The sequence below is a fragment of the Larus michahellis genome, chromosome 14 (assembly GCF_964199755.1).
Source record: "Larus michahellis chromosome 14, bLarMic1.1, whole genome shotgun sequence".
In the NCBI taxonomy this organism is placed as follows: Eukaryota; Metazoa; Chordata; class Aves; order Charadriiformes; family Laridae; genus Larus; species Larus michahellis.
In genome coordinates, this window is record NC_133909.1 from 9,787,849 (window position 1) to 9,811,061 (window position 23,213).

The 23,213-nt window shown below is 40.2% G+C and overlaps 2 protein-coding genes across 2 annotated transcripts; one reads left to right on the forward strand and one right to left on the reverse strand.

Annotated features, from left to right (window-relative positions):
* Positions 1 to 5,265: 5,265 nt before the first annotated feature.
* Positions 5,266 to 11,153, reverse strand: C14H17orf67 (chromosome 14 C17orf67 homolog). The gene is made up of 4 exons (XM_074608035.1): positions 11,099 to 11,153; positions 10,313 to 10,413; positions 7,138 to 7,277; positions 5,266 to 5,611 (listed from the first exon to the last, which is right to left on the reverse strand). The coding sequence occupies exons 1-3, from the start codon at positions 11,151 to 11,153 to the stop codon at positions 7,161 to 7,163; spliced, it is 273 nt and encodes a 90-aa protein (XP_074464136.1). The 3' UTR covers positions 5,266 to 5,611; positions 7,138 to 7,160.
* Positions 11,154 to 13,146: 1,993 nt separating this feature from the next.
* DGKE (diacylglycerol kinase epsilon) lies at positions 13,147 to 23,088 on the forward strand. The gene is made up of 11 exons (XM_074607518.1): positions 13,147 to 13,895; positions 15,572 to 15,731; positions 16,216 to 16,335; positions 17,261 to 17,404; positions 19,314 to 19,471; positions 19,770 to 19,821; positions 19,972 to 20,085; positions 20,572 to 20,643; positions 21,169 to 21,296; positions 22,234 to 22,345; positions 22,657 to 23,088. The coding sequence occupies exons 1-11, from the start codon at positions 13,438 to 13,440 to the stop codon at positions 22,846 to 22,848; spliced, it is 1,710 nt and encodes a 569-aa protein (XP_074463619.1). The 5' UTR covers positions 13,147 to 13,437; the 3' UTR covers positions 22,849 to 23,088.
* The last annotated feature ends 125 nt before the right edge of the window (positions 23,089 to 23,213 follow it).

Here is a 23,213-nt window from a genome sequence, read left to right on the forward strand (position 1 = left end):
CTTTCTTCTTTACTAGGTTGTTTTTTTCCCAGAACCTTGATGAGAGTCTTTGCCAGGAAAAAAAGTGCTCTGCTAATTACTTGTAGGCTTATAAGCCATGTTTTCATAACAGAAGCATAACAGTAGGATGGAAATCTTTCTCCCATTATGAATCACATGGTAGGTATTGCCCAATGTCCCCAGTTGCTTCCCAGCACAAGCCGATACAAATAATGGAGTCGATGGCCATACTGTTAGCCTGGATTAACTTCAGACTCCAGATTTGTGTGAGTGTGAGGTAAAACCAATAAATTCTTTGCTTAAAATCCTGTGGTTTTACATATCTTACTCCTCCTCATGACAATGTTAATGTCAGATCTTGCCCATGATTGCAAAGGGTCTCCTGGGGGAATGGATCGATGCTGTGCTCTGCAAGGAAGGGGGAATGGATCGATGCTGTGCTCTGCAAGGAAGGGGGAATTCCTGCATGGTGCTGAGCTTATGAAACAGCCCTTGAGTGGTGCGAAGTGCAGGTGGGAGCAAGCTGTTCTTATGCCAGAAGAACGTTTGGAGCACTTTACTGAATTCATTTTTTGAAGCCAGTCAATAGTTGCTCTTTATTCTGAAAAAAAATCAGAATGAAGCAATATTCTGCCCGTCTTTGTCTTTGATCTAAGATCTCCTATATTTAAGGTTGGCTCAGTCAGTTTAGTAAAGGTGTGTGTATGATGCCCTGGATATATACATTGTGCAAAAAAAGAGAGATGCCCAAACAGATCCTTAGATCCAAAGCGCCCCCAAATTTGGGGAAAAAAAAAAATGTACTTCAACTGATCATTGCTTGCTGAAATATCCTGAAAAAAAGACAGGAAGTACCAAGATGAGCTTGAGATTTGGAATAATACTAGTGCTTTTGGTTTCATGTTGAGTATACACTGGGCTGGACATGCTGATTTGATAGAATAAGGATAGTTGTATTAGCTCAAAGTTCATTGAACCTTTTCTGCTTTTTACTGGTTTTCATTTTAATACACATCTTTACCCCCAGACCTGAAAAAGGATTAAAATGCCAGAAAGGAGACAGATCACTCAGCATTTCTAGTCACATACCAGAAATCTCAAGACACACAGTTCTCACAAGATTTTCTACTCTTTGTAGACCATAAAAGGCTCAGATAACCTTCTAAAGTCCACTCTGATCTCTTTAGTCATTAAAAAATAAGTTTTTACTGAGATTCGAAGCTAGATTCCTACTGCAGTGATCATATTCAATCAATCCAGTTTCACTCCACTGCTTCAGAAGTTATTTATGCATTCATTCATTGAGACAGAGCAACAGAAATCTTCATTCAAAACCAGACTCCAACGTTCAAAGCAAGGCTGTAACTATTGCAAAAAATGCCTCAAAGTACTGCAGGGAAATGTTTCCATACACATTACTTCATTTCAGATAGGGATAGGCATTTGTTTTGTCTCTGTCTGTCATGGTCACTCTTCAGAAACGCTCTGGAGAAGCAGTGCTGTTGTGGGGAACAGAAGAGGATATTCACCTGTTCGGCCTCCATGAGAAGGCAGCAAACACTGTATCATCTAAACTACAAACCGGTCAGTTTAATTTTGCATTTTCCATTACCATCATCATTGTGAAATCAAACTGCTAATAGAGCAAGTGATTTACTTACTTTCAATTAAATTTGTGGAAATTTCAGTCTTAATAAGTATTTCTAGTGCATGTTCTTCAGGAAGGTAAGGCAGCCTGGTAGAAACAGCCAGTTGGCCGAACTGCCAGATTGCTTAGTGGCAAGGGTAGAACTACTTCATACACTACTTACCTGGCTGTGATAAAATCTTTTAGTCTTGGTCTTGCTGAAGAAGTCGATGCTTTCAAAAGTGCCAGCCTTTGTCTCTTTTCCCTGGTTGTTGTGTATTTAAATTAGAGCTGATTGATAGTATTTATCTGCTGTTTATAGAGGGAACTGCGTTTCAGGCCCTGGGCACCGTCTGCCTTTTCAGTACAGGTTTGTACAGCACCTAACACATAGTCCCCCACGCTGCTAAAGATAATAAACGTTCTAAGATATTGTCATGCCGTTAAGTTAGTTAAGAAAAGGGGTAAAAAACCAAGGGGGGAGAGGGAGGGATGCCGTATTTTCAGTCAAACAGCCGTTGAGGGCTGCGATGCCGTTTATACGCAGAAACAGTGGCATCTAGCGGGCAGCTTTTCAGGTGAGGAAAGACAAAGTTAGCAGACATTGAATATAAAACAACTCAGCGATTAAAGCTAATGATATGTTTATCTCGTTCATGGATGAAAGATTTTCCCAAGTCTGTTGTAATCCTTTTCTGTAAAAGCATTTGGAAATCAACTATTTTGCCAGTTTTTCCATCTTCAGTATACAAATTTCAGAACATTTGTTTTTCCTTTTTTTCATTATAATAGGCCCTCTCATGGCTTTTATATGTAAATTCTAATTACTTAATGTCATATAGATTATCATAAATCTTCACCCAGTAGGAAAGCTAATGGTTTGCATGCAGATATAAAAGTCTAGCATTTTTTCTCGAGGTTTTAGACATGAATAGAAATAAACCTCCAACTAGTCCTTGATCTAGTTCAACTTCAGATGATTTCAATCACAGCATGGCTTGGAGGGAAAGGTCTTTGTAAAGGAAGAGAATAAAAGCACAGTAGAGGAGCCACACTGAAGGACTCTGGAAAAAGCTTGGTGATGTGATTTCTGTAGCTATAACTAAGTGTAAAGTTTATGCAGTGTTAACTTTTTATGCTAAGTATGTATGCGTTTTTTCACTGATGAGTCATAATAAATACTTGAGTTTATTTATTTATACCTGACCCTAAGATCCTGTTCTTTTATGAAGAAAGGCTGAGGGATTTGGGTCTCTTCAGTCTGGAAGAAAGACGGCTGAGGGGGGCCTTATCAACACTTACAAACACTTAAAGGGTGGGTGTCATGAGGATGGGGGCAGGATCTTTTCAGTGGTGCCCAGAGACAGGACAAGAGGTAACGGGCACAAACTTGAGCATAGGAAGTTCCACCTAAACGTGAGGAGGAACTTCTTTACCCTGAGGGTGGCAGAGCCCTGGCACAGGCTGCCCAGAGAGGTGGTGGAGTCTCCGTCTCTGGAGACATTCCAAACCCCCCTGGACGCGTTCCTGTGCAACTGCTCTGGGTGACCCTGCTCTGGCAGGGGCTTGGATGGGATGATCTCCAGAGGTCCCTTCCAACCCTATGATTCTATGATTCTATGATTCTGTTAGTCCACTGGATTACATGTAAAACACTGTGTCTATTTCAGGGACCTACAGAAATGCATAATAAGCAGGATGAGGGGCTGCTACATCCATGGCAATAGTCTAAAGCAGTCACACTCGTGCCTTACCGCTCTCTTTAGACCGCAGGGTTTGCCAGTGCTGAGCAAACTTCTGAGAGTCTGCTGCGCTGTGCTGGCCTCCTCTTCTCCATCTGTCTCTTGGGTAGCTTGAAGGGTGTTTCTCTGTTTACTTGCAGGGCCCAAATTAATTTGTATGAATGGAGGACTTGGCTTCCTAAATCTGGCAGAAGAGCTGGATGTCTTAAAAAGAAATATCTTGGCTATGTTCTTCATGATCACAGGATTACGGAGGCACTGATAGGCTTCAGTCTAGGTTTTTCTTCTTCTCCCTTATAATTTTCTGTTCTCTCTCTTTTTCTTTACATTTTTTCTCCCTTTATGTTTCAAACTTTCCTTTATGGTGTCTGCTGTTTTTCTTATCTTGGTGGACCAGGTCGTACTTCATATCAGTTCTGCTATAGAAGTGTAGATAGTTTTAAGAGAGAGTTTACTTTTGTAAAGAAGCTTAAATGCTGGAATTGTAGGAACACTGGTAATTGTTTTGATTTGAACCTGAGTGCCAACATGGGTTGTCTTTTTTGCCCATTGGCTACATGAATCAGCCTGACATAAATGTGGGCTAAAGACTATTAACACTGTACCAAATTTTTTTCCCTTATGAAGTGGGAGAGCATGGAACAGGCACCTCAAAATACTTCATCTTTCTATGTTTCTAGTTTTCTCTTTGTACATCAGACATTATAATACTTAACTTTTCTTTGGAGATACCTGTATGAGATCCTTCAACCCTAATGTGGAAAAGCAAACTTAGAAACAATAAACAAACTCTATTGCACGTGTTTGCTTTAGGATTAGCTCAGTGTTACTGAGGCAGACCTAGGAGCTACTATTTAACCTTTCTAGTTATCTGACTTATGTCTGAATATAACTAGGTGGGAGCTCTTTTATTTCTGAGAAGTACCTAAATCAACTTTCACTGGGTGAAAGCTGGCGTAATTGGGATCGGCATGAATTTTTCACTGAACTGCACTGCATAGCCAGGATTTCACCTAATGACTTTAACTTCAGGAGATATGCAAATTGAGATCAATGTATGGAGAGTATTATGAATGAAACACACAATAGCAGGCTGATAATACTTTTTGACACTCCCAGATTTAATCTATGATTTCATCTTGACAGCAGAGGAAAGCAAGCCTTTGATGCTTTGAGATTTAAATTATTCCCTTGGAATCATCTAGGAAAGCTCTCTTACTGGAAAGAAAGTATACTAGAAGGACTGTTGATCTATTTCAGCCTACCAAATGTGTGTGGAACACAGTGAGGAATACAGTGAGGAACTGTGAAAGGTAACTTTGGTCCATTCATAACTAATTCTATTGCCGTTACAGATCGTAACAGACATGTAAGAGCCATCAAGACATTTTTCGTGTTGTTTTGCTGGTATCATATGTTTACCATTTCATTGTACGAAGTATTCTATACCGAGGCATAAGTTATAAAGGCACGCAGGCGGAAAAGGGATGGCTGCATACATGTGCCTAACCTGGCAGAATTATAAAGGAAAGGGAAAAGTTGTGCAGAGAAACTACAAAATGATTGGACTGTTCCATAGTGCTTCCCAGCTGCTGATCCTAGAAAGTCCTCTGGTGTTTCCTTAGTACTTTGCAATACTCAGCCTCACTTCCAGTGATTTTTGTCAGTATATAGTATGGGAAACTAAGGTAACAAAATAATCTGAAAACGGATTTGAATCAAGCTTTTATTATGAAACAATACATGAAATATTCATCAGGCAATTACATGTAGATTAGTGTTGCATAGAAGTTATGTATTCATACAATATTGTTATTTAACGTACAAAACTGTAACTAAGGATTCCTCCAAAGTCCAGAAAGCTGGCCTTCTCTTCATGTTTATATTCTCCAATTTTCTATGGACCTCTCCCTCTAAGTTCCTTTTGCTTCAGACAGGCTGAAGCTGTACCCTTAAAAAGCATACTCTAGGACGAATCACTCAGTCGTTCTTGCCCATACCGCAGAAACTGGGGGAAACCCATGATTGATTTAATCACGCATGCAATCATTACTGGTAGAAAATATATGGTGGTCTATAACATATCTAGCCATTTATAGTTGGAAGTTTTGCTATATCACCGGGATTGCACTGTATTGCAAAGAGGTTCAGCTCTACAATGAGCACGTAGCCAATGCAGGAATAACCTTGTCCTCCTTAACACAATCATAGTACGCATCCTCTTCAGCGCCCATGAAGAGATCTGCAGGAAAAAAAAAAAAGAAAATATAATAAAAAACATGCTGACATTGGCCATACTAACAACGTATAAAGGGCTTCAAATCATTTAAGCGCTTTTCTAACATTAATTCTTCACGATCGCCTGTGAGCAGCTATTGTGAAGAATTACAATAGCTAAGTGAGCCAGCTTTCAACTGCGTCTCAGCTGGAAGATTTTTTGAAAACTGCCAACTTACCTCCTAGGGCTAAGGTTTGGGAATTTTATGTTTTTGTTTTTAAATAAGTTTCAGACCTTTGGCTTTTCGAGGATTAACATAGCTCCATTGAAGTCTACCCCAAAATCCAGATTTTCAAAGGTATTTAGATATGTACAGGTACAAATAGCAGAATTTTAAGCAGACAAACTTTCTGTCTTTTGAAACAGATCAGCCCTGACAGACACCATCTCTGTATTCTAGTGCTTAAATGCTTTTGAAAGAATGGAGATAAATCTGCAACTTTTATGCTAAAAAGTTAAGTGTGAGTGATATAGCATCGCTATTATGGTGATGATCCAAATTTATCCCAGTTGACAACTTTCACGTCTGTTTAAAGCATGTGAGCAGAAAGGCTTATCCTGTTCTAAAAGCATACACTTGTGGGTATATCTTCTTTTTTTTTGGCATCATAAACAGCTATTGGGTAATCAGAAGAGTTTATGACGAATACTTATATTTTACAATCCTATATGTTCCTTACCTCCAAACATCACATTTTTTTAATGTAGTGATAAGTTGATATAACTGCATGTAAAACACACAAGTTAAAAAAAGGATGGCCATATCGCAGACCTAATGTGCACGGAGTACTATGGGGATGTGTCATTTTGCCACTGATGGGCTTGTGAGTAGTGCCTGGTTTCTGAGCTGTGCTTTGGAGTATATTTTCCCATTGAACTCTATGATGCATATGATAAACGGAGGCAATAAAGCAAATGATGCTGTCTATTGCACTAATATGGAAAATCATAAACAGAACTAATAATCCATGCAAGCTCTGTGAAAATTTTCTGTGTTAATGTTTACCAGCATGTGTACTAAATAGTGAATTCCATTTAAAAAATCAGCAGCTAGCAAATTATGACAGCTGAGATACTGCAGAACAGGCTGAACTGCTCACAAGGTCAGACTGCATCTTACATATCTCAAGGATGAGATATCCTGCACAGCCCTACTGAGAGCTACGTGAACAAGTACAAGACTTATAAATAGATGAGTTGGAAAAGGAGCACGAGGAGAAAGGAAAGAAACGGGAGGAATCTGAAGCAACATTAATAAGAATGTTGTGCAGTCACCAGCCTCTATCCATACAGCAGAGAAATGCATTATTTACAGGAACAGAACTACGGTGCCACAGCTGATGCTTAGGACACTTATGTTCCCTGCCACCCAGACACCTTTCAGCAGAAGGTACTTCCTCCAGCCATTGGTTATTCTCTCCTCTTCTGGTTTGTGGCTCTGCCTTTTATTGTGAAGAAAGAAATACACACTGTGAAAGCCATATATCTACCGATTGCGGGATAGGCAAAGCCATTAGACTGGATGCACTAAATCCCTGTTGCAGTGTGGCAAGCAATGTGGATTCAGCCAGTGTTCAAGGAATTGTTCTTCTGATCTCTGCTCCAGCCGCTGGAGGTAAAGCATATACTCCTATTTAAAGAAAAGAAAAAAGTAATTTAATTTTGTAATCATTCAAGTCAAATGTCAGGCCAACGAAGCAGGAGAATTTTACAGTTTATACAAGACCAATTAATTTACCCCTTAAAACTATCAAATACAGTGAAATGGTGTTGCTAGTCAGCTTGCCCCAACCTAGCAATATTTAATGAGTGACATCATCATCCAGATCAGTAAAGGTGTTGAGCAAGAACATATTATAACAATATTCATAAATCAGGAATTCTGCATACACATTTCTTATTCGCATATCAGTACAGAAGCCTCTGTTGGTCCTGAGGGCGCAGAAGGATTCTCACAGATAGGTCTGTTGTAGCCTCTTTGAAAATTGATTCCTGCTGATGAAAAACCGTTAACCCTGTATAGCACCGTGTGGCAGTACTCTGAAGGCTTCTAGTAGTGGCATGCATCAGTGCTGACTCGTCTTTCTGTGATACATAAAATAATGTGAATTTCCCATACTAATTTATAGGTTTTTGGTGTAAGCAACAAGTTATCAAACTAAAACGGGCTGTGTACCAAAAATTGACCTCCATCAGGAACAAAATTTACTCGTAAAAAGTTACAGTCCCAGCGCATGTGGGCTCATAAGCTTTGTGAACACTAGATACGTTTTTTTAAATTACACCCCCCTTGCTTTGCACAGTGGGCACTGTAGGAATGGTAGCTGTAGCGTAAACCCTTTGCGCTGGCCAAGTCTTCCCGCTGTTATCCAGTTCCCTGCTCTTTGTGCTGACCAGAGGGATGGCACGCTGGGTGCCAGCAGGAAGCAGTCGTGTCCTGCCTTTTACTGTGCCTTCTCTCCTCGCAGCACAGGAGACTTGGCTCAAATCCCTCCGGGAGACTGCATTATGAACTTGCAGAGAACAGAACTATATGACTGAGAAGATGTCACATGATAAAAAGCAGGGTCTCAGTCAAAGTAAGATTAAAACATGCTGATAACATAAATGACATTTTTAAATAATCAAAGACGGCAGATCTTGCTGCCTGTAACTGAACAGGCTTTTCAACTGAAACAGCACTGTGGAAGTCAAACAGTGTCACAAAGAATTGCAAATTAAATTCCCCAGCTCAGCATGATCTGGCCTAGGACAAACAGCTTTTGCTTAAAATAGATGAACAGAGGTGGGTTCATCCCAGCATTCATTTCATTCTGCTACAAAGAATCCATAAAAAATCAGTTTTTCTCCTTGAGCCAGTGGCAGAACTGTGCCCAGGGACACAGCAGCCATGCAACTTCCTTCACAAGGGAAAATCTCCATGTTCCACGTGGCAGGGGGGACAGTTTTTTTATCAGAAGATTTTTCCTTTTCTACTGAAATCCTTGACATTTAGTGAGAAAAAGAAATATTCTTATGTTTTGATTTTCTTACAGAAAGCCAGCATTGCTGTATAGAAAAGAAAAAACGAAATCAAAAGAAGGTTGGAATTTCTCAGCAAGTGTTTGCTACTAATCAAGGTGGGATGGAAAGTGGCAAGGAGAGAGCAGCAGAGGTCAGTAATCAAACACTTCTACTCCCCACCTAGAATCATAGAATAGCTCGAGTTGGAAAGGACCCATAAAGATGATCGAGTCCAACTCCCTGCTCCTCATGGGACTACCTAAAACTAAACCATATGACTAAGAGTGTCGTATGTATGCGTGTAACTTCTTGCAGTACAGGATTTAACGCAATCCAACTTCTCTACGGTTTTATTTATTTTATATTTAATATATATTTACTATATAACATGCCATATAATCGTGGCAGTATATTATATGCATAAGCATAGATGGGAGCTGTATTCTCGCTAATTTGCAAAAACTACAAGGCTCATTTAACAACACCTTAGGAACCAGCCCAATCCTGAATGCTGCGGGCAGCAGACGCCCGTGTCTTCTGGTTTTTATCTGTGCTTTACAGCCTTCATTGTACAAGACTGTTAACGAACATGGTGCCATATCCTTGTGACAGCTTTGATTTGTTGTGGCCATCACACTTGACAAAGAAGAGTGTACATCAGGAGTGGTGGACGCCCAGGTGGATTTGTGTTGGCCAGTACGCAATAACCATTGGGAAGGGAAAAGCCCACGCTGTCTCCACGAGCCTGGCACACACCGAGCTCAATCCTGCGAGGTACGTGGCGCTCCTCGTGTCCTATGGATCCAGAAGTGTTCAGCACCTTGCTGAACTCAGCCCCTTGTACAATCTGTTGTGTCCTTTCTAGCTTCTGTGGGTTTTGTCTCTTCAGAACCATGTAATTTTAGCACAGTTTATTTACTTTGGAAAGAAATAGGCAGTAATTTTAAACTACCTTAAGTACCTCTTGAAAAGTGCAGAATTATATGTTAGATCTTGTCAAAGCAAGTAGAACAGAAGGCTCCGTAATTATTTTACTTTTTCTTTTGTTGTAATATGGTTTAGAAATAAATAAATGTAAATATTGCACGCAAAAGCAATGCTGTTGCATTAAGCGAGGAACTAAAAACTTCTGCAACACCATAACAAACCATCCTATCCATGGCATTCATGAATAAGTGCACAAAAGTAAGTGATTTTAAAAGCTTGTTCAGAACTACCTCAATCTCCACACTGACCACTGACACCTACATCTCCTTTCTGCCTTGAGTGCAGAATGTACTGGAAGCAGAAGACATTTCCTGTTAGTTAGTTTTTCAGGAACAACCTGATGAAATCCACATTTCTATAAATGAAAAGCCACTTTCTTCTCAATAATTTAATCGGCATTTTTGAACCGTGATAAATAATTTCCACATTCTGCAAGCATACATTTCCTGAGCAATATTCAGCACTTACAGAATGCTACTTAGTAGTAATTGAAAGAACGTAAGGGGGTTTTTTAATATTTCGTGGAATAGCTCAGCTGCATAAAAGGGTGATATTCATAATGCATTGCTTGGAATTAAATCTATAGAAATTTAATACTAAGCACAAATGTTTTGGGGGTTTTGGTGTTGTTTTTTCTTTAGTTAATGTAATTGAAAAATAAATATCATAAATCACCCTTATTGGCTCATCAGGGAAACCAGCTTTTCTCGGTCTGTCCTCACGACGAGTTCTCAGAATCTGTTTGGCATCTTTTTCAGGCAAAATTGGTGAAGTGTCTAAAGACAGAAAAGAAGAAATTAGTTCTGAAATTACCAAAAAGTTAATATTTTACCTGTCAGTTGTAAAATGAAATGTCTCCAAACCTGATATTTGTCTATATACAAAGTGTTCTTTCATTACAGCCCCTTCCCAGGGGATATTGCATTCCAGAAGATATGAGTGGAATTTTAAACCATTTTTATACTTGTGCTTTCTATAGTTCTACCAGTATGAAGCAAACCCTACATATTCATGTTACTCTCTAAAATGAGAAAATATAACAGCACCATCTAACCACGGATGTTAGTAACTCTTCTGATTCTTTGTTCTTTTCTGTGTTGCTTTACATTTTAGGATTATTTTTCGAAGTAATGAGTTAGACGTTTGTTGCAAAGGAGAGACTGCATTGAACATTTAGCTTGCAGGACCTTGGTAAGATAATATTAAAATAGTAAGCTAGTAAAATTAAACTTTTTGGGTTTACAATAAATGACTACAGTGTGGTAATACAGAAAGTAAAATATCAAATACAATAGCATGATTGTTAAAAATCAAATCATGAAAAGCTGACAAGATAAAAATAGTTAAGTATTAAAAATGAAATACGAAGATACTAAAATACAAGGTTGAGGTACTAATGCTATTATAATATGCTCTGCAGCTCTACACGCATATGCAGGTTTGTTTTGTATAAACTCCTACCTGTAAAAGTGGTCATCAGGACCAAAAAGGAGACAAACACAAGTAACTGCTTCATTTTGATTCTTCTTTCTCTCAGTCTGTTCCAAAATGAGTAACGCCGACTGAGGCGTTAGCCTATTTGAAGTCGCTACGTCAGTCACAAATGTTTGTTTATGCTTTAACTAATTTGAGTGATAGTATGATTTTGAAGACATCTGGCCCAAAGTTTTGAATTAGGCTATTATCTGCTCACACATTCTCAGCATAACTCTGTTCCTGAGGGAAAGAAAATAGAAGACCTTTTTTCCACCTCAGGCTTCAGAGTTACACTGGATATTTTAAATGTGTGAAAATAAAACACATCACCTTACCTTTAGCATAGCAAGCAATGGTTTCGGGTGCCAAAGGTGAATGATTGTTTTTTAAAAGCAACAGTTGCCAATTATTGAACGTTAATCTCAAAGGCAGCCACAAAGGGGCCCCTTTTTCAAAAATTGTCTCTAACTTTACTCCAGTGCAGAAGTACGTATTAATGTGGTTTAACTCTAGCAAAGCCAAATTATCACTGCTGGAAAACACAGCGGAGAGATTTTTATCAGATTGAGAGAACCATACAAATGAAGCTCACATAATTCTTCTCTTTTCAGGACAAGTTAGTAGAAAGCAGGACTTCAAATGTCCTTAACTAGTAAACAGTGTGAAGTAAGAATGTGGGTTAACAAACGTGATTGCAAACAGCGAGTTTCTGCCTTGAGAAATGTGGCCTCCCGCCCCTTTCCTGAGCAGCACTGGACATACGGCACCAGCATCACCTGTCGCAGGAAAAGAAGTTAAGTGTCCCTTGGAGTATCACGTATGAAATAGGGAGTCAGAATTCATCAGCGGCTCTCATGCAAGGACATCAGTAATTAGCGTTTCCCCTTGGAGGGAAAGGTGCAGCACATCCCCTGGCCTCCGGGCAGCCCTTCTGACATCTGCCTTCGCATTTCCTAAAGAAGGGGTGTTCATTCTGCCTGTGCCACCATGCATACACAAGTCAGCCGGTTTCAGTGAAACCTGGCAAAGAGCTGTGGGTCCCAAAAACGTTAAGGATTAAGAAAACCAAACAGCAGGTCAGAGAGAGGGGCTCAGTGAATGTCCCCTGTGGACGGACACCTTCGGGGTGTCCTCAGCTTCGGCACACACCAGCAAGGCATGTCTCCTTGGCTGGAGCAGCTCAACTGCTCGCACAACTATTTGTGAGTTTATAAAAATCTGACATAATCGTGGGCTAAATCGTTGAGTGCTGTCAGTGCCAGGGCTTGACCGGAGCCAACACAGGGGATGGAAATGAAGCGGTTCAGGGGCAGTTCTGGGGTCTGACCTCCCATTATGGGGCTTCTCTTGGAAACCGGAGTTCTGGCAAACTGTGGAGCACTTGCATTTTCCAGCATGTTTTAAGACACCAACAGCCTAAAATCCAAGAAATGTTATGTATACTGTAGGGATTTATGTAATTTTTCGAGAAGTGCAAAAACCTGCAGCAACTATTTGTTTTTAGAACTGCTACAGGGGAAACAGCGTAACACATAAAGTCAAATTATGGGGGGAAAAGCACTTGTGGGTGCGATAATCCAGCCCACAGCCCGTTCAGCCGCCGCCTCTACCGAGGCCCTTCGCCTCGGGTTTCCCGCCGCGGCCCGGCGAGCGGAGCTGCTGTCGGGGGCCGCTGGCGACAGACCCCAAGTCGCGATAACGCGGTGACGGACCGACCGACCCGCCCGCCCGTCTCCTGGCAACCGCCCTCCGCCGCTTCCGCTTCCGCCGCCCCGCGCATCCCCGCCGCCCCTCGGCCCGGCGCAGGCGGCACTCGCCGCCAGGAGCCCGCGCCGCGCGGGGGGAAGCGGGCGCGGGGTGAGGGCGGGCGGCGGCCCCCAGAGCGGGGAGGCGGCTGAGGGGAGCCGGCGTGAGGGGACGGGGCCGGTCCGCCCCGTGTTCCCCCCCATCCTCGCCGCAGAGAGGCCTGAGTGGGAGCGGGGCGCCGGCGGGCAGCCGGAGCCGTGTGGCGAGTCCAGCCTGGTGCCTGCGGGGAGCGGGCGAGAGAAGGGCCGGGCCGGGCCGGGAGGAGGCCGGGCGGCGCCGGCCTTGCGCTAGGCCCGGGCAGGCAGCGAAGGAGCCCCTCTCACCCGGCGCTGAAACCCTTCTGCTGGTGGGTAGGTCAGGTGTGGGGGGAAATAGGTGCTTAGCCCTAATAAGGGGTTAAAAGATGCTTCATGAAGCTGCGCGTTGGCTTCTTGAACTAAGGGACCGTTCCCAGTCCAGCCCTGCTGTCTGCCCGGCTGGTGCGAGGGGTTAGCCTGGTGGCAGTGAGCTGCTGAGGAATGGAAGGGACAGAGAGCAACGGCAGCACGGCCTCCTCGGTCGTGGCAGACTGGAGCTTGGTGTTTTGGACTCTGTGCGCCGTGATCCTGCCAGTGCTGATCACCTTGTGGTGCAGTTTCCAGCGGTCCCGGCGGCAGGTGCTAATACGAGACATCTTTCGCAAGAGCAAGCATGACTGGCACTACACAGACCTCTTCGGCCAGCCCTCCTACTGCTGCGTCTGTGCTCAGCACATCCTTCAGGGTGCTTTCTGCAACGGCTGCGGGCTGCGTGTCAGCGAAGGATGCCTCAAGAAGGCCGACCAGCTTTTTCTCTGCAAGGAAATTATGATGAGGGGCAATGGTGGAGCCCACAGCTCTATGCCACACCACTGGATCAGGGGCAATGTCCCTCTCTGCAGCTGCTGTATGATATGCAAACAACAGTGCGGCACACAGCCCAAGCTCTGCGACTACAGGTACTGCAAGGGACTTTGGCTTTGTATGAGGAAGCACGATGCCATATCAGTATTGTGTTTTCCGCAGGGTTACTGGAACACATTACCCCAAAAGAGATCCTGCAGTAGTCAAATATGAAACTCTGTTAAAAAAACAACTTCAAAGAACCTAAAATTAAAATGGATGCTTGTGGGTAATTTGAGTCATAGATTAGGAGTATGACATCACATCTCATGTTCACTCGTTATCTTAATTGCATTAGTCCAGTATGATGTGCTAGCTACTGTATAATTACATATAGAAGGCTCTCTATTTCCAAGAGAGTTTATATTTCAGGGGATGACCTTAAGAAGGTTCTAATGCACTTGTCATTTGTACACTGGATAGCCTGAGCAATTTAGGTGACACAGCTCAATTCAGAGCACCAAAATGTGTATGCATTCCTTCAAAATCGGCATCTGCTCAGTGTAACTAGGACAAACAACTGGCCTATATCTGATTCAAGTTCATTTTTAAGGATGCTTAAAAACATCTGATGCAAAGTTTTAAAAGCTACTGTAATCTATTGTTAAAGTTTGTGGTATGAGTGTAAAAAAAATTTTCAAGGAACGGTTGAATCGGCTTGCAGTGTTATCAGTGAGGCTGCTTGCAAAGTTGTCACCATGACACATAGTGGCACGTCATGTGGAAATATAGTGCTAGTGGTCCAGGTACTGGGCACAGTGTAAGTGTTAACTTCAGCCTTCTCAAAGGATGTCAGGTTTCCAGCGTACGTTCTGCTAGCCTTTGCTTTGCTTCTATGCGACGTTGTGAAATTGCTTGGTAAGTAAGCAGAATTACAGTGTAAATGACCATACTATCAGAAATAAAACCTTGACAGAGAGAGTGCATAGGAGAGGATTTTGGAGGCAAGGAAGGAAGGAAGAAGAGGAAAACAAAGTCACAGTACAAGGCAGGTATCGTCGTTACTCTAGTTGTGTGCTGGATTAGTCAGAAGGACTACAAAAATAGCTTTGACAGCTGCTTAAACCAAGGCTTTGGATGTAGCAAATGAGGATTAACATTCTGCAGAGGCTGGCAGTGGATATTGCAGTATTTCCTCTTCTTCTAGTCCATTTTCCAGGACAGCTTTTAGAACAGGTCAAAAAGCTGAGCAGTTTTGCATAACAAAATCCCATCAGCCTTGTACGGTATTGTGTAACCTTTTAGGTTTCAGACTTAAAGGGGTGTTATCAGCCTTAAGAAATTTATTAATTAATGTTACTAGTAACACTTTATTGAACTCTAGTGTTTTATATGTGCTCTTTAAGGATGGATAGGAGTTCAGTTTCTTATGCAAGCTTTCACTGTAACTGTTAATATTGCAGACAATGCAAGAGGATATTTATAGCACCTGTTTTTTTAATTAAAAAAAATAGAATGAATTTAAAACTGTTGGGGTTTTTTCCACAGAATTCAAATGTTTTTCTAGACTTGCTTGTCTTAGACATGACTAAGTTACGTAATTTTCTGTAGCCAATACATAGTCATGTAAACTTCCAGGGAATGCTTGGTTTTCTCTGTAAGGTGCTTAAAATATTACTTACAATGTTGCATGTAAGTATAAGTACTTTTCAGAAAGTTAGTCTATCTAAAAATAAATGAGCAAAATCGATGTGCCTGTCCGTTTTTTCATGTTTTTTGGTCTTTTTTCCAGATGTGTGTGGTGTCAGTACACTGTACATGATGAATGCATGATGGATTGTTTAAAGACTGAGGAGTGTACATTTGGAGAATTCAGAGACTTAATTATTCCACCATACTATTTGTCTACAATCAACCAGATGCGTAAAGATAAAAGAACCAATTATGAAAAGGTAATCGTCTACTACTTCTTTGTTTTATAATATATTTAATAAAAAAAAAATCTCCCACACATTAAAACTTTAATTCAGTACGTTGTCAGGTTAATAACTATCAGGTAAATGTTTCAATATTTATGAAGTACTTGCAGTGTTAATTTGGAGGTGTTTGTCATTTTATTAACATGGTAGTTGAAGCATGAACGTACGTTTGGGTTTTGTTATTCTAAAACAACACTGAGATTTGGGTACCTTACTTCCTTGAATATTTTGTGATTTTTCTAGTACTATGTTCATAACTTTGTAATGTTTGTTGTCCTGGGCACTGTAGAACAGAAGTCTTCAGCCTTGGTGTGTCAGAGTATTTGTTTTGACTACTTCAGACTAAATGGTAACTCCCTCATGTCAGCACTTACAGGGGACAGGTTTTGTAGCAAGGGTTTAAACACTTTCAAACGTGCAGCATTTGTGTGATTGATTGACTTTTACCTTTTTGCAGGTAGTACCTTACTGCAGAAAACACTGGATGCCAGTAATCATACTGGCTAATACTCGTAGTGGAAACAACATGGGTGAAACTTTACTAGGAGAATTTAAAATTCTGCTGAACCCCGTTCAGGTATTTACCACTATAACAAAAGCCACTATAACAAAATAAAAGTTTAAATTAGAATAAACTTTACTTTGCTTATACAATGGCAGTAGGGTCTTGTGGAAGATCAGTAAAGAAAACAAACTCATGCGGTTTGTTCTTTTAGAAAGAATAGCTTTATAGAGAGAGACCGAAAGTGCAGAGCCTCCTCCCCCCTCCCCCCCCCCAAGTTTGTTATGGTTCTGATACTGGTCCAGGTTTTATTTATAGTAATATAGTAATTCTGTTAATTATAAATATCTGTCTCTCGAAACAGTGTACAATTTTTATGAAATTAAATATTTGGGTCTTTTCAATTTGAAATCTGTATTAGTTTAAATACTCACTTTACTTGTGAGAACGTCAGTGATTACAGTTGCTGCTTTCTGTTGTCGCTTTCCCCTTAAAATCCACTGGGATGGCACAGGATGTTGATGTAAGGCAGTTAGCTGTTCCTTGGATTTCCTGGCTGCACCTTAACACTCTTCCTTTGAAGTTCAAAACCCAGCCTTAGAATACAGCCTAGTGGAAATCACTACGTGTGTGTTTTAAATGCATCCCAATAAGAATAAACCTCTTTGTATGCCGAGTATTTAAAAATAACTTTTATCTGAAGTCTTTCATCTTTGCAGAATTCATCGTAATGCCTCTAGATGCAGCCTTTTCTTAGGAATCTGTCAGCTTGGTTTATCCATGGCATTTATTACTAGTGAGGCAGCTGGAGCTCTGTTGTGAATTTGGGAAGCCAAATCCTGCTCATAAAAGCCAAGACAGCTCATTTGCTGATAAAATATTATAAATGGAGAATCTTTGTTTTGCGTTAGAATGAACTTCTTGAAGTCGTGAATCTGTGAGGCAAATCCTGAGTCGTGTTCTGTGAACTTATGGAACTTCTGGTTTTCCTTTCTTCTAGGTTTTTGATCTAAGCAAAATTGCACCTGCCAAAGCACTCCAGCTTTGTACCTTGCTGCCTTGCAACGCTGTCAGGGTCCTTGTCTGTGGTGGGGACGGCACAGTAGGCTGGGTGCTGGATGCGATTGATGAAATGAAGATAAAGGTATTGTGTTTTGTATTAAAAGATGTCTTATGGTGAAATGAGTTTTGGAGCTGCTAAAGTGCTACACCTGATCTCTTACCTGCATTTAATGTTTTAATCTTTCTGAATAAGCCTACAGAGAAATATTTGCAGAATTGCTTATTCATATTGGGGAAGGGGCGGGGGGGGACTTGTTATGGGTCTCTGTAATGCAGGAAAAATATGATAGCTTTACATTTTAAGTGATATTTAAAGTCATTCTTTTCTGTAACACAAGAAAATAACAAGCTGCATAATATTTTATGCATTGTTCTTTTCTTTTTGTCTAAACAGATTTATTTCATCATAAGTGGCATTGCTAATAATGGCTAATGTGTTCTGAGTGCCTGTTTCTCCCAGCACACTCTATCTTTTATAATAACAGCATAATTTTGCTGGCTATACTGGTTGTATTGCCAGTGCATGAATGAGGGCAGTAGTTTGCTTCTGCACCTTCTCACATATTCTAAATCATCTGTCAGCCTGCAGCCTCACCTGTTAATAGCAAGTAGAGAAGGAAAAAATAAGCTGTATGTTTCCTGTTGATTTGAAATGGAAGATATTCCAATTTACAGGGTACTACTAAGAACTCCTGAGAAAGTTAAGAATGAAGAATAATTACTAGGGCTTTAGTGCTTTACCTAATAAAATGTTCTCTAGTGATAAAAGGAAGAAAGTTACTCTTATATCAGTGTCTTTTTTTTTTCTTTTTTTTTTCCTGCAGCTTCCTTGTTAGTATGTGAAATGTTGTAGTTGAAGGCCACTATTACAATTTCATGCATAGTCAAACTGAGCTGTTTTGAGAATTTTATGTACTGATAAAGTAGAAATGTAACAAAGTGTAACTATGAAGGTTCATGAATATAAGTATATGGTTATTTGGTCTTGGACACTTGATATATTGTCCCTCAGGGGCCATATAGTTGATGAAATCTGGGTTTTTCTTTATTTCAAAGTATTCAAATAGAGCGATTGCAGTTACATAAATACTGTTGAGATTATCAGCAAAACCTTTGTATTATCAGCAGTAGGTTATTTGCTCCTGTCATTTATCGTGACTTTTAAATACAGGTTACCTGGCTGATAACTCTTCTTGAGAAAATAACTGTAATGCCGCTTATTGCAAGTACATTTCACAGCTGAGTTTCAAAGGCCGTAGTACATCTGAAATAACCGTTCAGCCTTTTGTAGTAAAGAGAGCAAAGACCTTTGCTAAGGTGGCCATTTTGAATGTCTACTTCTGTCACTCTGCGATCTGCAGAGGTGATTATCATCTGCTCCATCTGTTGAGGACAGTTGATCTGTGTGTGTATGTGGCATCTCTGGAACTTAGATACTGACTTTCCTTCTTTGAGTATGTGAATTCCCGTGGTTGAATACTCTAGGTTTATGTGCATCTGTTGTTTTAGACCTAACCTTATTTCAGTCTTATAAGAACATTTTTGTGTATGGTTACGATTCACAGCCTTGTGTGTTAGCTCTCTTTTAGTGTTGATATCACTTCTGAGAGGTCTGTGCAGTAACAGTGTTAGTAATTTACCAGCAGCATATTATCAAGAGATCGGATGAGAAGTTCAGGCTTCCACTTCTAGATCCAAAGCACCGCTCTTGAAGGAATACTCTGTTCAGTATTATTAACGCATTGTTTCCATATTGTCTTTGTATTCTCTCTTCTTCTCACAATGGTTTGACATTTCCTTCCTTTGCATTATCCCTATGGTAAGTACTCAAACGTGCCATCTGCTATACTGATGCTGCCAGCTCTGTTGCTCTGCACTATGTAACAAGCTGCCGCAAAGATCACTGGTATTTATCTAACCTGAACGTTTGAGGATAAAAGGGAGAAAATGAGTTGAAGAACAAGCTAATATGCAGTGTTTTTGTATCCTAGGGGCAAGAACGTTATATTCCCCAAGTTGCAATTTTACCTCTGGGAACAGGTAATGACCTGTCTAATACACTGGGCTGGGGTGCAGGTTATGCTGGAGAAGTCCCTGTAGAACAAATCTTACAAAACGTCATGGAGGCAGATGGAATCAAACTAGACAGGTAGGTAACAGTGAAAAGATAAATTCTGTAGAACCAAATACTACTATAGCTCTACGGATATCCAGTTGTAGCAGTATATGTAAAGAAACACATGCGTTGCTGGAGGGAACTGCAAAATAACTAAGGTCCAAAATTAGTTTTTTATTTCATTTTTTTGCAAGGCTTAACTCTTTCATAATTTAACTAAATTTGAATCTTTTGACTTGATCCCAGTATAGATATGAGATTCCTAACTACAGCTTTGATACTAAGTGAGAACAGTCTTTCATGACACTAAGTAACGGCTGTTGTTTTTCAGATGGAAGGTTCAAGTAACAAACAAAGGATACTACAACTTAAGGAAACCAAAGGTATGGTTTGCAAGTATAAATATGGATTCTATAGAATACCTGTCTACTTATACTTATTTTTCTGGTTACCTACTTCCCATTAAATACTGTGACTTTTAAATTGTAATAATAATATTTAATAAGACCATAACTAGAAGTTCTGTCTTACAGGTATTCACAATGAACAACTACTTTTCTATAGGACCTGATGCTCTCATGGCTTTAAATTTTCATGCTCATCGTGAGAAGACTCCCTCTCTGTTTTCCAGCAGAATTATTAATAAGGTGCGTTTGGTAAAGTGACGTTTTCTCCTTGTAGTTGTTGACTTAAGGCTATTTTTTGCTTTATTCCCCTACTTCGTCTCATGCCATTTTAAGAGTTTGAACTCATTTTTCTTGGGGAGGGGATTCCATGGGTAAAACATGTTTCCCGCCCACTCATAAGTGTTCTGGCTGGCCTCTGCCTACTTGCTTACGGAATATGCTGTTTGTTCAGTTTTTGTTTAGAATGTTTCATTTGCGTTGAAACTTAATGGGTTAAGGACGTTGCCTATTTCCTTTTAAAGTGGAAAGGAAGTTTCTTATGCAAGTTGTACCCTATCTCATGGAGAGAGCTTAGTTGAAGGATGCACATACATGTTACGTATGAATTTTAGATAAGGTTTTCAGAACAATAACTATACGTGAATATTTCAAATACTCTTCATATGTATTGTCTTTTTCTAACAGTATTTTCTGATCTCCTGGGTTTGTTTTTGGGTTTTTTTATAGGCTGTTTATTTTTTTTATGGAACCAAAGACTGCTTAGTACAAGAATGTAAAGATCTTAACAAAAAGGTTGAGGTAAGTTTTTTAACTTGCTTATTCTCTGGACAATCAGTGGAGTTGTAAAAACTTAATTTGTAAAAGAAGAGGGGAAAAGCTTTGCAGTTTACATTCTTATACACTTGTATAAGAATGACTCTGGACTTAAACTATTTTTGATGTTCCTTTTGCTATCTGCAGCTTACTTGATGGAATTCATGTCTTTGAGCTTACTGAAAACTACTAAATTTTTTTCTGGCCTTCACTCAGCCAGTTCTGTGAGTTCAAGTACTGACATTCAAATAAAATTTGCCTTGACACCAGAGAATTATTTAAGTGAGAGTTCTTTTTTCTTTTCTCTATTAACAGAAATTTATTACAGCTTAGGATATCATGTGAAATCAGAAGTAATTTTTTTAAAGTTTGAAAAGAAAACACATTCTTCTTGTACAGGGCCAGTTTTTTTCCAAATGGAAGCCTATTAAATGCATAAAGAGAATAACTAGCATATATTGAGCTGCTGAATTTGATCCACATTAATTAACTTTTGTGTGTCTTTTAAAGCTAGAGTTGGATGGTGAGAGAATAGAGTTGCCCAATTTGGAAGGCATCATCGTCCTGAATATTGGATACTGGGGAGGTGGCTGCAGGCTCTGGGAAGGAATGGGTGATGAACCTTACCCCTTGGCGAGGTATGCAGTGCATCTTTTTCCCTTTTTTCTTTTAACGGTTCTTGTAGTGTAAGCAGTTCTCTCCATGTGTTATGTGCTTATGTAGTCAGACTTGTCTGAAAGTCAGAAGGTTTCCTTGTGACAGTATGCTGTCTCAGATTTTTTTATTTTCCTCATGTTAGAGACTTGGACTAAGTGCATCCCACATATCAAGTTTGGGTTTTTTTCAGACCTTCTCAAAATGTCTGGCATGATTAAGTAGTAGCATTGAAGAGGCTATTAAAAATAAAGGTAGCTTCCAAAAAGTATAAGATGTATCCATTTCAGAATATAGAAAGACACGTCTTAATAGAGGTTAAAATATAAAGTAAAAACAAAGCAAGCCAAAAATTTGACTCCTATGCTTGAGTAAGTTGGCTGGAGCAATACTAAAGAGGAGAATAGGTGGGTGCATTAGTTATTCCTTTTTGTGACTTCCTTCTTCAGAAGCCATATATCTAAATATACTTCATAGTTCTGTTACAAGGCTTATGATCCTGGATTTCTAAAAAATATTTGGGCGAGGTCCTTTACCAAAATCTAAAAAAAATTAAGCCATTAAAAGATGTTCCTGTAGATTAATAACTGAGTGAAAAGACAAAAATTTGTACAAATTTATGGAAGAGAAATCCACTGGTGGGCCTTAAATATGCACAGTGATGCACTTGGGAAGTCATATATCCGTAATTTCCAGAAGCTAGCTAGGGTGTGCCGGCTGGTGTATTGCTCCATACTTGCATCTTTGTATGGCTTCCTTTGCTGTTCAGTGTGACTTGTCCAGCACAAATAGATAAACACATTTGTACAATAACATATGTCTTCTCTCTAGGAGTAGCCATAAAAGGACTGTGTATTATTTGGACAGGTATTCTAGAGCTCACAAGCATCACTAAAGAGAGTCTCCTTTTTTAACTCGTAGACATGATGATGGACTTCTGGAAGTTGTTGGCGTTCATGGTTCTTTCCATTGTGCCCAGATTCAGGTGAAACTCGCAAATCCTGTTCGCCTAGGGCAGGCACATACAGTGAGGGTAAGTGGTGCTTATGAACCTGTTTTCCCCTAAATTTTTTTGAATACATAACATAGAATCTCAAGCGCTCAACTGTCTGATCTGAAGTTGCTGTTTGCAGTTGAGCTAGATGTTTCTCTCGCTTAGTAAAAACGTCATAATTCACAGTCCTCTGTTGCTGTGCTTGGTGGCCTATGAGTGCAACTAATTACATACTAAGTTTCTCCCTGCCCAGGCTGAAAAAGTGCACCATCAGTATATTGTAGTTGTAAAAGGTATCTTCAGAGCTACTTTGAACTGCTATGATTGTGTGTTCTTCTATTTAATGCCAGCTGATCTTGAAGAGTTCAAAGATGCCGATGCAGGTGGATGGAGAGCCGTGGGCTCAGGGGCCCTGCACTGTTACCATAACTCATAAGACACATGCACTGATGCTGTATCACTCGGGTGAACAAACAGATGACGACGCTTCCAGCATGTCTGAGCAAGACCACGTGAGAGAACAGACAGATGAAGATGTATAGATTTTGCAGAATTTAATATAATACAGTGATGAACTTCAGCTCTTTAAAAACACTGAGAATGCCTAATCTAGCCGTAAGGTTCATACCTGTGAATGAACTAGAGCTGAGGAAAAAGCCATGCTTTTACATTCATTAAAATGTTCACAGCTGAATTACCACAACTGTTTTGCCTTTTAGATTGGTGGTGATGCCCAGCCTTTCTAGCTGGAGTGAGTTACTCTGGTGGCAGGAGAGAGACAGGTATGGCAGCCCTTCCTTGCCATGGAATCAGATCTTCTGCACATACACAATATAGCATGCAAAATGTTTGATACCCTTAGAAAGGGGAACAGCTGGAAGTTTGGCCTGCTTCCTTCCATCTGCCC

What these genes read in the sequence shown, in the direction of transcription:
- C14H17orf67 (XM_074608035.1), bottom strand. Translation starts at nt 11,153, where the DNA reads ATGAAGCAGTTACTTGTGTTTGTCTCCTTTTTGGTCCTGATGACCACT. An exon ending in CCTGATGACCACTTTTACAG is followed by an intron (nt 10,414 to 11,098) that starts GTAGGAGTTTAT and finishes TTCTGTCTTTAG; the next exon opens with ACACTTCACCAATTTTGCCT. An exon ending in TCCCTGATGAGCCAATAAGG is followed by an intron (nt 7,278 to 10,312) that starts GTGATTTATGAT and finishes TTCTTTAAATAG; the next exon opens with GAGTATATGCTTTACCTCCA.
- DGKE (XM_074607518.1), top strand. Translation starts at nt 13,438, where the DNA reads ATGGAAGGGACAGAGAGCAACGGCAGCACGGCCTCCTCGGTCGTGGCA. An exon ending in CCCAAGCTCTGCGACTACAG is followed by an intron (nt 13,896 to 15,571) that starts GTACTGCAAGGG and finishes TCTTTTTTCCAG; the next exon opens with ATGTGTGTGGTGTCAGTACA. An exon ending in ATCTTAACAAAAAGGTTGAG is followed by an intron (nt 20,644 to 21,168) that starts GTAAGTTTTTTA and finishes TGTCTTTTAAAG; the next exon opens with CTAGAGTTGGATGGTGAGAG.